We start from the raw sequence: 16619 nt of genomic DNA on the forward strand, positions 1-16619 counted from the left end.
AGTTATTTTCTCTTAATTTTTCTTATTATCCATATCTTCAGCATTGCTATTCCATTAAAAATGTCAGTATCTAACGCCATACTATTAATCTAAGGACAGATTTCAGGAGGCCTTGGTGTTGTCTAGGACCTCCTTATCCAAGTAGCTAGTTACTAAGTCCAGGGAAAATCTGAACTGTCTAAGACTCCCCAAGAGTGAGCCGTGTTCTCAGAAGAGATTCCACTAGATACTTTAGAGCTTACCTTTCTTCCTGATTGTATCTCTTCTCTCTGTAACCTCTTTTACCCACTCATTAGACAAGTATTTGTCATAGGTATGAAGTATTTTGTTAACTGGGCAGTAAACCTAACTTTTTTCCCATGTGTTACTGTATATAAGTATATTGCTTGGTGGTTATATTTGTTAAAGTATATTTGTTTACAAAATAACCCAAAAGAACTCTCTTCTAACACTAAAATGACCGTTTTTAAAAAAAAAAAAATAACACTTCATAAATCCTTTAATATTATACATATGTATTGTTGTATCTTAGACTTATAAAATAGACTTTTGATTTTCTACCTTTTTGCAGGTCCAGCGGACAAGGCAGTTAGTAACTTCACCAAGTCCGATGAATTCTCCTGATGGCAAGGTTCTTCCCCTCAACGTACAGGTAGTCACTCAGCACATGCAGTCTGTGAAACAGACACCAAAGACTCCTCAGAACGTTCCAGCCAGTCCTGGTGGGGACCGTTCTGCCCGGCACCGCTACCCTCAGATCTTACCCAAGCCAGCAAACAGCAGTGCGCTCACCATTCGCTCTCCTACAACTGTGCTCTTTACTAGCAGTCCCATCAAAACTGCTGTGGTACCTGCGTCACACATGAGTTCTCTAAATGTGGTGAAAATGACAACGATATCCCTCACGCCCAGTAACAGTAACGCGCCTCTTAAACACTCTGCCTCAGTCAGCAGTACTACTGGAGCAACGGAGGAATCAAGGAGCATTCCTCAGATCAAGAATGGTTCTGTTGTTTCTCTTCAGTCTCCTGGGTGCAGGGCCAGCAGCACTGGGGGAACTTCTGCTGTGGAAGTCAAAATGGAACCAGAAGGTTCATCGGACGAGCATTCTCTACAGTGCCAAGAGAACTCTGAGGGGACTAAAGCTTCCCTGACAACATCTAGTGCCCTTTGGGGGCAGAAAAATAATGCAGATGGAACAGTAACAAAACCTAATGAAGGTGTCACTGAAGCGAAAACAACTAAGGTCTGTGACCAGAGGACCAAATGTAAAAGTCGCTGTAATGAAATTTTGCCAGGCATCTCAGCAGGCAATAATCAAAGCACTGTTACTCTCTCGGTTGCTACTCAGAACTTACCTTTCACCAGCACCAGCTCACCATCTAATGGTGACTCAGTAAATAAAGATCCTAAAATATGCACTAAAAGTCCAAGAAAACGACTGTCTGCTACACTGCAAGAGTCTCAGGTGCCTCCTGTAAAGAAACCAATTGTGGAACAGCTTTCTACAGTTACTATAGAAGGTCAGAAACAAAGCAATGTTAAAAAGGACCAAAAGGTTCCACATTCAGGGAAAACAGAAAGCTCAACAGCAGGTGCTCAGATTCCTAACAAGGTGTCAATCAGTGTCAGTTCACACATTATAGAGGATCAGTCCTTGAACCCTACTCTTGTTGCCAGTGAATCAGTTCTGGAGCAGCAGACATCCCCATCATTGTCTCCGGATGTGAAAGTAAAACTTGAAGGGAGTGTCTTTCTCTTGGACCGTGAATCAAAATCAGATGGCAACTTTAATCGAAACGAATGGCAACAAGTTACTAAGGATTCTGACTTCATAGCTGCTAGCTGTGAGCAACAGCAAGATGTTAGTGTTATGACAATTCCTGAGCATCCTGACATCCATGATCTAGAGAAATCTGTTTGGGAATTAGAAGGGATGCCACAGGACACATACAGCCAGCAGCTACATAGCCAGATACCAGAATCTTCGCTGAATGAAATACAAGCACAGTCTTCAGATCAGTTGCCATTGCAATCTGAACTGAAAGAGTTTGAGTCTTCTGTTTCCCAGACAAATGAAAGCTACTTTCCTTTTGATGATGAACTTACACAAGATAGCATTGTGGAAGAACTGGTGCTTATGGAGCAGCAGATGTCAATGAATAATTCACATTCTTATGGTAACTGCTTGGGAATGACCCTTCAGAGTCAGTCAGTAACTCCAGGAGCTCCAATGTCTTCGCATGCTTCCAGCACTCACTTCTATCATCCAATCCATAGCAATGGCACTCCAATTCACACACCTACACCCACACCCACTCCTACACCAACTCCAACCCCAACTCCAACCCCAACATCTGAAATGATTGCTGGATCTCAGAGTCTGTCACGGGAGAGCCCTTGTTCCAGGCTTGCCCAGACAACACCTGTGGATAGTGCTTTAGGAAGTAGCCGACACACACCCATTGGTACTCCTCATTCTAATTGCAGCAGTAGTGTCCCTCCAAGCCCTGTTGAATGCAGGAATCCATTTGCATTCACCCCAATAAGCTCCAGTATGGCATATCATGATGCTAGCATTGTCTCAAGCAGTCCTGTGAAACCAATGCAAAGACCCATGGCCACTCACCCTGATAAAACCAAGCTTGAATGGATGAATAATGGGTATGGGGGGGTTGGTAATTCATCAGTTTCTGGTCATGGCATTCTCCCAAGCTATCAGGAACTAGTAGAAGATCGTTTCAGGAAACCTCATGCTTTTGCTGTGCCTGGACAGTCATATCAGTCTCAGTCCAGACACCATGACACTCATTTTGGTCGTTTGACTCCTGTCTCTCCTGTACAGCATCAAGGTGCCACTGTAAACACCAACAAGCAAGAAGGGTTTGCAGTCCCCGCTCCTCTTGATAATAAAGGAACTAATTCATCTGCCAGCAGCAACTTCAGGTGCCGGAGTGTGAGCCCTGCTGTCCATCGCCAACGGAATCTTAGTGGAAGCACCCTCTATCCTGTGTCTAATATCCCACGGTCTAATGTAACCCCCTTTGGAAGTCCAGTGACCCCAGAAGTTCATGTTTTCACAAATGTTCACACAGATGCATGTGCCAATAACATAGCTCAAAGAAGTCAGTCAGTTCCATTGACAGTCATGATGCAGACAGCCTTCCCAAATGCTCTGCAGAAGCAAACAAACAGTAAAAAAATCACTAATGTTTTGTTGAGTAAACTCGATTCTGACAATGATGATTCAGTGAGAGGTTTGGGAATAAACAACGTGCCCTCCAATTACACAGCCCGGATGAATCTCACTCAGATTTTGGAAACTTCCCCTGTTTTTCCTAGTGCCAATTCACAAAATATGATCGACTCCAGCACTTCTGTTTATGAATTCCAAACACCATCTTACCTCACCAAAAGTAATAGCACCGATCAGATCAGTTTTTCTCCTGGAGATAATCAAGCACAATCTGAAATTGGAGAACAGCAGTTAGATTTCAATAGCACTGTTAAAGACCTGTTGAGTGGAGACAACCTGCAAACCAGCCAGCAGCTGGGAGGTCAGATGGCATCTGATCTCACCAACACTGCATCTGATTTCCCTAGCGACATCAGGTTGTCTTCTGACCTCTCAGGCAGCATCAATGATTTGAACACCTTAGACCCAAATCTACTGTTTGATCCAGGTCGTCAGCAGGGACAGGATGATGAAGCCGCACTGGAAGAATTAAAGAATGACCCACTGTTTCAACAGATTTGCAGTGAGTCAATGAACTCTATGACTTCATCAGGTTTTGAATGGATAGAAAGCAAGGACCATCCTACTGTTGAAATGTTGGGATAAATTGTGTTTTATAATATGTAGCACACTGTATCTAAAGACATATGTATTGTATTTGTCTTAATGGAAGTGCCTCCCGCAGCAGAAACACTATTAATTGTGACATTTTGAAAGCGTTTGCTGCAGAAGTGGTTTCTTCTTCAGTAGGAAATGGTTAGACTTGCCTCAGTTCTGGACACGTTTCTGAAGACAGTAGGCTGTAGAGCAAGTATTAGGTTTTAAATTTTATAATGTTCCCCATTTAATCACATTTGCTAGTAAAGAATCCAGCTTTTTACGAGAGTAGTCTGGGTCTTTATTTTGTATAAGTTCATTTTAACTCATCAGTTGATCTACACAGAAATTAAAAGACCATCCATTTTTAGTTGTAGGCTGTTTTTTGTTGGCATTATCTTTTAGGTATGAAATCATAGCTAAGGTAAACTGTAGGCAAGAGAGTCTTCCTTAAAACAGGGAAAATATTCAGGTTATTATAAATGTTTAAGCTTGAAACATAAAGCTACTGTAGGATGAGAAATCTCTGTAGGACTTTTTGGGGCTTCGGTACCATTTACTTCCACAATGAAGGGCTTACATAGGAGAAAATAATGGAAAATAAACGTTAATGTAAGGAAAGTAAAAGCTGCACTAAAATTTTTAAGAGGAAAACTAGTAGCCATTTATTTGTGACATTGCATTAGTCCAGTTTTAGAAGGTGGCTTTTAAAAATGGAGCTGTCCAGCTCATGCATTCTGGCTTTCCCTCTCTCCCTCCCCCTCCTTTCTTCCCTCTTCCTCTCTTTTTCCCTCCCCTCCCCATCTCTTACACACACACACACACACACACACACACACAAGACATTAAGATTTAATAGAAGAAGTACAAGCATGTTAGAAAACTGTCTCGTGTTTTATTATTTGCTTGCTGAGATTGGAGTGTTAGAAGGAAAATAGAGGATTTCTTTTTGTTTGTTTCTTTACCACAGCTCCGTGTACATACTGAAATTCTACTGAAGAATTCATTATTTTTAATGTTTTCCCCATGGTATCCTTTAGTAATCAGCTTTCCTCCTCAGTTTGCTGACTAACTCCTTCACTTCTCTGAATGTAGTAATGCAGTTTTATCATGGATCAAAACAACAAGCAGGAAAGAGATAACGTTAAAAGCCCAGCAAAAAGCATTTCTTCCCTTGAGGTCTGAAGCCTCAGGTCTTTATATCTCTGATAAACAAAGGGGATGATGATAGTACTTGAAGAGAGGAGCGTTTTATTACATGCTTAATTTATTTATTGTGATGGACACAGTTGCAAAAGAAGCAAAGCACTCAGGATTTGTTTTAAAGTGTTTCTCTGTGGCTCCCATTTTGTTTTTTGAATAGTATTTATGAATTCCATGTTAACACAAAACTAGTAGGCAGCTCCATATAAGTTTCAAGATAATTTTCAAAGAGATATTAAAGTTAACCTTAAGTTCTTAAAAGATAACATGAAAACATTCACTGTACTCTCCTGACTAGCCAAGCTTTTCTTTTACCTTAATTCAAAAATAAATCAGAAGACTACAATCTGAATATTTAACAAATATGATAGAAGGGTTAATGTAATAAGGGTCCATTGTTCAGCAGATTTGAAAGTAGGGTATTAACATATTCTAATAAATCAATGGTGCTAGAGTTGGCTCAGAGGTTTATCTATGGATATGTCCTAGTTACTGGCATATGTGTGTGTTTGCTGTTAATTTGATTTAATGATTTGTTAGATTTTTTTTTTTTGATAATAGTTATTTCTTCACTGTACATTGAGATACAGCACTACTGCACACCAAAGTATGTAATACCCAAAGGAAACTGTGTGGTTTCTTCTAACAAATGATGGGAGCCTTTCTCAGTGAGATACTCTGAAAAGGAGACTTTGAGGCCATTCTAATCCCTTGTTTACATTGTTAGCTTCCTACTAATATAAAAATAATGGAAATCTTTTTTTGATAAAAAAAAAAAAAAAGTATAGAGACTGGAGGATTTTTACCCCCTGCCCCCTGTACAGTATTGCAGCAAACTCTTTAAATTTGGCTGAATTCGTCCAGCAAACTTTTTGGGGTTCATATATTGCACTAAATTTGTTGAACCTGTGGTAGGCACATCTCTTAGGATAAATGCAACCAGTACAGTCCACAGATTAAAATTTTTAAATGTGTTTCAAATATGAAAAGACAAAATATCATCAAAGTAACAGATGAAATTGTCTTATGTAGCAATGTGCACTGATCTCAATGAGATATTTCTATTTCTTATTCTCTTACACGAGAATATTGCAGCAGGAAGAATTAAGTTTAGTTTGCTTCACCATGTTAATACATGATCACAAAATGTGCATGAGTGTTCTTGACTTATCTTGTACAGTACTAGGTAATCCTGTAACCACTTTTTTTCCCCTCTTGGCTGTATTGAAACTGGCTCTGTGTTAACCAGGTGAGCATAGTTATTCACAGGTTATTTTGCTTTTTTAATGTTTACTAATTCTGCTTAGTTGTTGAATATGTTCTTTTCTTTGGATTTTTTTTTCATTGTTTTGATGTTTAAAACATTTTTGCATACTGTTTTATCATGATAAGACTTCATGAAGTAAATAATTTTGCATATAATTGCAATAAGCACTGACTTTTGAACTGAGAAAGAAGGAGCGTGTTTTGTGCAGTGCATCTGAGGTTCAGATAACAGTCTTGTACTACAGTGTGCTTACTACACCAGAGGTGACAAAAGCCAGCCCTGTTGTATGTTTCCTTTTAGTGCAGAGTCAGACCCTGGTGCTTTGTTGTCTGTTGTACCTGCTGAGATTACAGTAGTTGAGCATCGCATAGTAGCATTTCAGTTCTCTTTTTTTATTAAAAGTGCTCAAATTGTTTTTTAAATGTTTTCAAAAACAATTAAAAACATTTTATATTATAACTGACTGGATGTTAAGATGATTTATGGGATGTATTTTTATAGACAATTTGCCATTTTATAAATATGTACATGATGCTGTATTTTCCTTGAACTGGTGAAATGGGGGAGGGGTATAAAAATAATACAAGGTAAAATGTGCTACGTCTCTGCTGACCGAAAAGAAATGACAGCTCTGTCTCTCCATTCTCTGGAACTCTTGCTCACTTGAATTTTGTAGCAAGTGGTACATGGCATACAATTTATGCTATCCAAAAGGCCATGTCTTTTTTTGTTGTTTCACATGGTTGATTTCAGATGTCAAATTGAGGACTATCTAGGTTGCTGTATTTCAGGAGCATTAAATACAAAAATGGAAATATCAAGTCCCAGATATGTTCACGTGTACAGAAATTGTAAGTAAGAACATAGGCCATGGCTCTACAGGCAGGCAGAAGATACCAGAAACTTCAGCTACCTGATCTTTGAACCAGGGTCTAGGATGAAATTTTGTCATTTTTAATACAGAATCCACAAGAACAAGAACAAATAACAATAACTGAATCGCCGGGTGGTGGTGGTGCACGCCTTTAATCCCAGCACTTGGGAGGCAGAGGCAGGTGGATTTCTGAGTTCAAGGCCAGCCTGGTCTACAGAGTGAGTTTCAGGACAGCCAGGACTACACAAAGAAGCCCTGTCTCAGAAAAAAAAAAAAAAAAAAAACAATAACAGAATCTTAGAATATTTCTAACATAATAGACATGTCCTCAGACTGTGTGCCTGAATATACAGATCTTTGTATAGCTTTGACAGCCCAGCTATCACCCCTGAGCTTGAACCCCAAGTTTAGACAGGTATAAAGCAGTCACAAAGGAATTGAGAAAGGATGTAAGTGAATTACAGAAAGAGTCCTACATAGATTGAACCTACAAACCAAAATTACAAAGCACTTTAAAAGTAACTCTAAAAAAGATAAATCTCAAGACAAAGCCACCTGGGTATTACTTTAAGTGTGACAGTTTAAAATTACCTCAAGCTGTAAGGAACTTCACTGTTAGCTTAATAACACTTTTAGTGTCAAAAGCAGTAAGTAGCATGTGCTTGTAGTCCGAGCCTCTGGGAGGCCGAGGTAGGAAAATTTCTTCAGCCTAGGGTATTGAAACCAGTTTGAGCAATACAGAGACTTTATCCCTAGAAAATGAAACTGTAGACAGGTTCAAAGAGTTCATGCAGTAGTTAGTTCACAAGGCCAGATTCTGGTTTCTGTATTTAAGTTGTTTCATCACCAGCTTTGGGTTCATGTTACTTCAGGATCTCTGGCTTCTGTGGCTTAAGTCTATCCTTCACCCCAAGTTGGCTAATAAAGGCAGTTCTTACTGCCATTATCAAAGAAAAAATTTTTTTCCAGCATCTCCTCATCTCACTGGACAAGCAAAAGCCTAAGATGCCAAATTTTTAGATTCTTGGTTCGCCATTTATGGTTGGAAGAGGAGCCTGCTTTCTGGGGCATGTGATCATCTATTTGGAACTATTGAGATGGATCAACAGGTAAAGGTACCAACCCCCAAGTCTAAGTTTAGTCACCAGGACCCATGTAGTGAAAAGAATGATTTCCACAGTTGTCTCTGACCTCCACAGGCACACTGTGATGGATGTACACACACACACAAATCATAATTTTAAGTTTCATAACCTACAAATTTTAAGGACTTCATCTTTGGAAGGAGACCATTAGTGGTCAAAATGAAAACAACAACTGAGTAAAATCAATGAATTTTTAAACATTTTTTGTGCATGCATGTGTGTGTGTGTCTGTCTGTCTATCTGTCTGTCTGTCTATACATACACTGTCTGCTTTGGCCCACAGAGCCAAGAGAGTGTTTGATCTAGAGCTGGAGTTACAGGCTGCCCAGCATGGTACTGGAAACTGAACTCCAGACTTCTTGTAAGAGCAATACATGCTCTTAACTGCTGAGCCATCTCCCCAGCCTTTTAAGGTATTGAGCCCACCTTTGGGAAGCTCAGAGTCTAGTAAAGAATTAATTACAAAGTTGGATATATAACATTGTGGTACGTAGAAGAAAAGGAGAAAGAAGGGGGAAAGGCTAAAGGGTCTTACGGTTTCATTTAGAAGTTCACTGATTTGGCCAGTGGGTGGTGGCACATGCCTTTAATCCTAGCACTCAGGAGACCATGACACATGACAGAGGTTCTGAGGTTCTGAGGTTCCAGAGGTTCTGAGTTCAATTCCCAGCAACCACATGGTAGCTCACAACCATCTGTAATGGGATCTGATGCCCTCTTCTGGTGTGTCTGAAGACAGCGACAGTGTACTCATATAGGTAATAAATAAATCTTTAAAAAAAAAAAAAAAAGAATTACTTTTTCTTGGAGAGAAGGAAAAACAGTTTTGTAGATAAAATCTATTATGAGATGATCTTACTGCCATGTGTAGAGTATTTCTTTGCATTAAATCCTATGCTAAATAGTTTGCATATATTCTCATTTCCTGATTATAACAATCCTGAAAAAATATTATTTTTAGATGAGAAAATTGTGTTGCAGAGATGAACTGATAGAGGCACCAGAAGGAGCAGTATTATGTAGAGCCCAGCGCTGAACTTTCTGCTGTACACAAATAAGGTGCTTGCTCACACTACCTACTACAGTAATTTGAGCTGGGAGCTCCATTGAAGTTTTTCATTCTAGTTTTAAAATTAGGATTGATTGACTTTTATGAAGGGATATTTCTCTACAGTTTTCTGCCTTTCAGCTTTTCTTTTGCATTGTTGACTTAAGATTTTACCTGTGGTTCATTTTTCTAGTTGTTGAGTTTTTTGGTTTTTTTTTTTTTTTTAAGTTTATGTGTATGAGCCTTCCCTGAATGTGTGTACATGGACCACATTAGTAAAGTGCCCACAGAGATGAAGAGAACATTATTGGGTCCCCCTAGAACTAGACTTCAGGTGATTCTGAGCTGCCATGTGAGTACTAGAAACCAAACCTAGGTCCTTTACAAGAACAGCAAGGACTGTTCACTGTCATCCCTCAAAAAATAAGTCAATAATAATCTCTTAAGAAAAAAACTTTACTTTTAATCCATCTCTAGAGAGGCAGCAGTATGTAGATACATACCTGTGAGTTTCAGTCCAGCCAAAGCTATAGTGAGGCCCTGTTTCACAAACAACAACTGAATAATTGAGGAAATTTTAATGAAGGCTGGTTACTCAAAGATACTGAGTAATTATTGGGTGTGCTAAGCACGTTTTGTTTGTAAAAAAAAATACCCATCTGTTGGGCATAGTGCACTTGCCTTTAATAACAGCATTCTGAGCTTGTGACATGGCTGAGCTACAGAGTAAGTTCCAGGACAGCCAAGGGTACATAGAGAAACTTCCTCAAAAAAATACCTATCTCTTTTGTAGATGCATACTGAAATGCTAGTGGTAAATACAAGATGCCCTGGTGTATTCTAAAATGGTCTAGGGAGGATGGCATGATGGAGACAGGTAGAAAACAGGAAGAATGTTACTTCAAATCACCACAATTTTTAATCTGTAAATGAATTTTGCAGGTTCATCATGGTTCAAATTTGGTTTTTCCTCTGTATTTGACTATGTTTCCATTAAAAATAGTTGTTACTCCAGCACTTGGGAGGCAGAGGCAGGCAGATTTCTGAGTTCGAGACCAGCCTGGTCTACAGAGTGAGTTCCAGGACAGCCAGGGCTACACAGAGAAACCCTGTCTTGAAAAACAAAAAACAAAAACAAACAAACAAAAAAAATTTGTTACTAATCTCCAATTTACCATAGATTTAAAGGACATAACTCAAAATCCAAGCTCCTTTGGGGGATGCTGAGGGTGCTGGACAGTCTGCTCCTTCAGATCTTTTCAAAGGTCTGAGTGCTGCAGAAATCCATGCACAATTCCCACCTTTATCTCTCAAAAACGTGTCCTGACAAACAGAAACACTCAGTTTCATAAACAAATCACACACTCTTGCCTCTAATCTTACTCATACTGTGCTCTGTTTAACAAAAAAATTAAAAAACAAAACAAAAAAAACCCCACCCCCTTGGGGCTGAGGATGTAGCAGCATGTGTTGGAGACAAACTGTATGAGAGTGCACATCTATACTACCAGCACTTAAAAGTAGAGGCAGGCCCAGCACTTGGGAGGCAGAGGCAGGCGGATTTCTGAGTTCGAGGCCAGCCTGGTCTACCAAGTGAGTTCCAGGACAGCCAAGGCTATACAGAGAAACCCTGTCTCGAAAAACAAAAAAAAAAAGTAGAGGCCGGAATATCAGAAGTTCAAGATACTGAACTAGGTAGCCTGGGATGTGTAAGACCCTGTCTTTACTCTTTTTTTTTTTTTTTTTTTTTTATTTCTCTAAAGAAAAAATAATATTTTTTTTTTAAATCACATCAACAGCCATCTGAGGGGAAAACCTTGGACAATCTCCACTACTGGCATTAAGAAGGCTCCAGTAGGGGGCTGGTGAGATGGCTCAGTGGTTAAGAGCATTGACTGCTCTTCCAGAGGTTATGAGTTCAAATCCCAGCAACCACATGGTGGCTCACAACTATCCATAATGAGATCTGATGCCCTTATATGGGTGTCTGAAGACAGCTACAGTGTATTTACATAAAATAAATAAAAAATTTAAAAAAAATAAATAAAGGCAAGAAGGTTCCAGTAGTATCAGATCCAGGTGCTTATAACAGTATTTTTCCCTGTATGGGCAATATATCTTCATAATGCCTGCCCTCACTGAACTAAAAGTTTTTTGTTTGTTGAGACAAACTGTGTGTGTGTGTGTGTGTGTGTGCGTGTGTGTGTAACTTCCTTTGTAAACCAGACCGGCCTCAAACTCGTAGAAATCTGCCTGCCTCTGCCTCACAAGTCCTGGGGTTAAAGGCATGTGTCATATCAAAACATAGGCCTAATAACTAATAACTCCTGTAACAAGGCACAAAGGAGGCTGGAGAGGTGACTCAGTGATTAAAAGTGATTACTGCTTTTACAGACTACCTAGTTATAGATCCCAGCACCTGCACTATGGCTTACAAATATCTGTAACCCCAGTTTGAGAGGATTCAACATAGCTTTCTAGCCTCTGAACGAATGCTTGAATGCAAATGATGAACATAAACTTGCAAAGGTACACAGGAGAAGCGGGGGACAAGTGGTGGTTTTAATATGTCCCCCATAAGCTCATATATTTTCATCCACAGTTGTTAGAACTGTTTGGGAAGGATTAGGAGGTGTAGCCTTGCTGGTGGAGGTGCATTGCTGGAGTTAGGCTTTGGGGTTTCAAAAGTCTACACTATTCCCTGTTAGCCCTTACTCTCCCCCCTCCCCTCCCCTTCTTTTCTCCCTCCCTCTTCCCTCTTCCCTCTCCCTCCCCTTCCCCCTCCCCCTCTCTCTCCCTCTTCCCTCTCCCTCTTCTTCCCCCTCCCCCTCCCCTCCCCCTCTCTCTCCCTCCTCCCTCCTCTTTGTGCTTGTGGATCAGATGTAACCTCTCAGAGATTTCTCCAGCACCCATGCCTGTCTTCTGCAATGTTCCATAACATGATGGTCATGACAGTGAACCCTAAATTAAATGCTTTCTTTTATAAGTCCCTTGGTCATAGTGTCTTGTCACAACAGTGGGAAAGTAACTTAAGACTGTGGAGTTGGTAGAAACACTATTAAGCTTTAAAAAATTGCTGTCTGGCCGGGTGGTGGTAGCACACGCCTTTAATCCCAGCACTTGGGAGGCAGAGGCAGGCGGATTTCTGAGTTCGAGGCCAGCCTGGTCTACAGAGTGAGTTCCAGGACAGCCAGGGCTACACAGAGGAATCCTGTCTCGAAAAACAAAACAACAACAACAAAAAAAATTGCTGTCTGTAATATCAAGTAAGTAGAATGAGCATTGTCTAAGATCTCCAGCCTAGATACTTAATCCAAATCACCCACAGCCAGGATGCCTGCTTGCAGATCGGCAGGGGAAATTTGCATGCGTTTGCATTTTGAAATATGTTACTTTCTTTGCCAGCCTCAGCAGATGGTCACCCTTACTGCTTTTAACAGAATTTTTAACTGATACGACAATAACCATACGTTCTTTCTGGGAGGAGGCTAAATATTTGCATTAAACTAATCTTTGATTAAGCTACCATTTTATGGTATAAGTCTGAGACCATCTTTAAAGTGAAAGAAATTTGAGTGTTTTATCTTGTGTTTTTAATTTGAAGAGTGAGTCCATATCATGCAGTCCCAACTGTGAATTTATCCTACTTCAATATATTGTTAATTTCTTTTATAAGTGATGTAGGCCTATGTTTGACGTTAACAGTCAGGTCAGCTCCTGCCTTCTCTCTTCTCCGGATAGTTCATCTTGGGGATGGAAAGTCAGAGGAAATGAGACTAAGAGTTTCTGAGTGCAGAATCCAGGTGAGTCACTTTTGAGATTTTGGATGGACTCACAAAGTAAGAAACTATTTCCTTCCAAATCTTAGTGACCCCTTTCCCACTTCAGGAAGCCCAGGTTCTGAGGGTGAGGCTCTGACTATAAAACTCCTAACTTTGAGTCTCTCCGAAATGTTCTACAAGTGCTTAGCTTAGTACTTGGTGTTTCCTGGTCCTTTGAAACCTGGTAATGTCTCCAAGAATGGACTAGTTCCTGTCTTTAGTGGAGAAATGGTGTTTGGACAGGTGAGTAAACTGAGTAAAAGAATAGCACATCCATGAAAAGGAGACAGGTGAAGACAGCTAAGAAGTTCTTTTATACATTGCCTTTTACTAAACGCGAACATCTGCTTACATCTCACATCTACTATAATGGACATCACCTGAAACGTTCATGGAACTTTGAGTTTAAAGCAAGCCGTTTCCTAATTGATTTCCATTTAGTTTTGAAAACATATCCTCCCTGCCTCCTGTTGATTTCTCTGACTGCTAATTATAGCTCAGGGCAGTGGATATGAAGTGCAGACATGTCTGTAAGCACTGGCATTTTGCCTAAATTTGGGCCTCCGGGAAGAGACGTGATGCAATGCACTGTCTCGTGTTCTCAGCTTTGAGCAAGAAGCCAAGGTCACCTTGGCCATGCAAGACATTGCATGTACTCCCTAATGGAAAAGGAAGAAAATAAGAAAAGGAGAAAGAGTTGTTTACATGTTGGAAGAAATAGCTGAAAATTAGTTAGCTGAGCATATGGCAGTGTCTAATTATAACACTCTGAAGGCAGAAGAAGACAGAGCTCTGAGTTTGAAGTCACCTGTTCTATAGAGAGAGTTCCAGGACAGCCAGGGCTGCACAGAGAAACCCTGTCTTGAAAAAAACAACAAAAAAAAAATTAATTAGTTAATTAATCACTATCCACCATTGTACAAGTCTTGTTTGCTGTAATTTTGCTACTGCTATAAATTGTAATGTAAATATCTATTTTCTGATGGTCTTAAACAACTCATGTGAAAGGGTCATTTGACCCCAAGGGGTCATGACCACAGTTTGATAACCACTACTCTAAAATAACTAGGAGCCGGCAGTGGTGACACACGCCTTTAATCCCAGCACTTGGGAGGCAGAGGCAGGCAGATTTCTGAGTTCGAGGCCAGCCTGGTCTACAGAGTGAGTTCCAGGACAACCAGGGCTACACAGAGAAACCCTGTCTCGAAAAACCAAAAATAAATAAATAAATAAATAAATAAATAAATAAAAAATAACTAGGAGCTGTAGGGATATATAATATACAAACTAACTCATAGCAACATTACAGTTTTACAATATTCTTCAGCCTCAATAATCTGCAAGTAATTTTTAAACTTTATATGGAAAATTCAAATGAATATGAAAATTAAAAGAACAAAGAAACTTCATGTAGCCTTAATAGTTATGAACTCATAACCTCATTACACTTACGTTTTAACACATCCTACCACGTTCTCCAGATTATTGAAGCAAATTTCACATATATCCACAAGTTCTATTCAATGTTAAAGCCATTCTTTTAACACTTTAATTACGCTCAACGTGTAGTAGTCAGAAGTTGTTTAAACAATGAGATAGTTATATAAAAATAGAAATGTTTACCTTTAAAATTGTGTGTGTGTGTGTGTGTGTGTGTGTGTGTGTGTAGTATATGCATTTGTACAATATACAAGTCTTGTTTGCTGTGATTTTGCTACTGCTATAAATTTTAATGTAAATATTTATTTTGGTGTAGTGTGTGTGTGTGTGTGTGTGTGTGTGTGTGTATGATGTGTTCACCCACTGATTACATGGTTGCTAGGGCTGAATTCAGGTCCTCATACTTACATAGCAATCACTTTAGCCTCTGATCCACCAAACAGTCTCCACATATATGTATAAATTCCTTTACAAGCAGGGCCAGAGCAAGCAGGGCCAGAGCAAGAAAGAAAGAAAGAAGGAAAAAAAGAAAAAAGTTCCTTTACATGTATTCAGAGCTTATTTGAAGTTCTGGGGATACCTATGAATAAATAACATAGGCAAACCTGAACTCATTTTTGTAAGAAAAGGAAAAATTAATTAGAAAATTGATTAGCAGATTATCATGTCAAAAAAAAAAGTGGCCTGGAAATCTAGCTTACTTTGTAGCACTTGCTTCATATGCACAAGGCTATGGGTTCCATCCCTAGCACAGCATAACTCTTGCATGGTCCTGGTGATGCACACAATGGGGGTTGGAAGTAAAAGGATAAGAAATTCAGTCATCCTTGGCTACAAAGCTAGTATAAGGCTAGTCTGTGATATGTAAGCCCCAGTTTTAAAACAAAACAACAACAAAATAGCAATGTGGCAGTAACTGGGAAGGGTAACATTTCATTTGATACCTTAAAAAATGTACATTTTTATACACCTAGACCTCTAGATGTTTGCAGCTATTATTTCAATAGCCCCACAAGACTCAGGAAATGATAACTCTTTTTCGGTAGGTCTTTACATATTAGTAGATTACTAAAACTAAGTTGGTATCTGAAGTGGGGTGTGATGTTTACAGGTGCTTTGATACCTACATGTCAGAGATCCAGTAAGGAAATTGTTCTTGCAGACAGGGAAGATGTCCATCTATACTTTAAGTAAGATAGTACAATGAAAACCAGGTATAGTGGCGCCCACTTTTAATCCCAGCACTCAGGAGGCAAAATAGACAGATCTCTGTGAGTTTGAGGCCAGCCTGGTCTACAGAGTAAGTTCCAGGAGAGCCAGGACTACACAAAGAAACCCTGCCTCAAAAAAACAAACAAACAACAACAAAGGTAATAGAGTAATGAGTAAAGCTGATGCCTACAGTAACATGATGAACTTGTGGATCTAGTCAAAGGAAATTTTTGAGTTGAATGATAACTAATTTGCTTCTTAGCTGTCTATGATAAAATATTGGAAGGACACATGAATCAAGGAAGGAGAAATGCAGTTTTCAAGAAGAATTTAGAGTAAATACTTCCAACATAGAGCTTGTTGGACTGAAAAACAGAACTCTTTCTCATCCTGTCCTGTCCCTGAGTGTATGGCCTTACCGGCTGGCAAGATGGTTAAGCAAGATGCCTGCCACCAACCTGATGACCTGAGTTTGAGTCTTCTGACCCACACAGTAAAAGGAGAGAACTGACTCCCCCAAGGGGTTCTATGACTTCCACATATACAGTGTAGCACAGTTGCATTCATTCATAAGCAACACAATTTTAAAAAGAAAGAGAGCAAGAAAGGATGGAAGGAAAGAAGGAAGGAAGGAAGGAAAGAAGGGAGGAAGAGAAGGAAGGAAGGAAAGAAGGGAGGAAGAAAAGGAAGGAAGGAAGGAAGGAAGGAAGGAAGGAAGGAAGGAAGAAAAGGAAAGAAAGGAAGGAAGGAAGGAAGGAAGGAAGGAAGGAAGGAAGG

At 39.7% G+C, this 16619-nt stretch overlaps 1 protein-coding gene across 4 annotated transcripts in view; it reads left to right on the forward strand.

The window, feature by feature from the left end:
* The window catches only part of Rfx7 (regulatory factor X7), a 76855-nt gene extending 69925 nt beyond the window's left edge, over positions 1-6930 (forward strand). For all 4 annotated transcript variants that reach the window (XM_076926266.1, XM_076926267.1, XM_076926265.1 and 1 more), the window contains one exon: positions 572-6930. In XM_076926266.1, the coding sequence (XP_076782381.1) occupies positions 572-3841 (3270 nt within the window). In that variant the 3' untranslated portion in view covers positions 3842-6930. The remainder of the gene's footprint in view (positions 1-571) is intronic.
* The last annotated feature ends 9689 nt before the right edge of the window (positions 6931-16619 follow it).

Source organism: Arvicanthis niloticus, chromosome 27, assembly GCF_011762505.2.
Source record: "Arvicanthis niloticus isolate mArvNil1 chromosome 27, mArvNil1.pat.X, whole genome shotgun sequence".
Lineage (NCBI taxonomy): Eukaryota > Metazoa > Chordata > Mammalia > Rodentia > Muridae > Arvicanthis > Arvicanthis niloticus.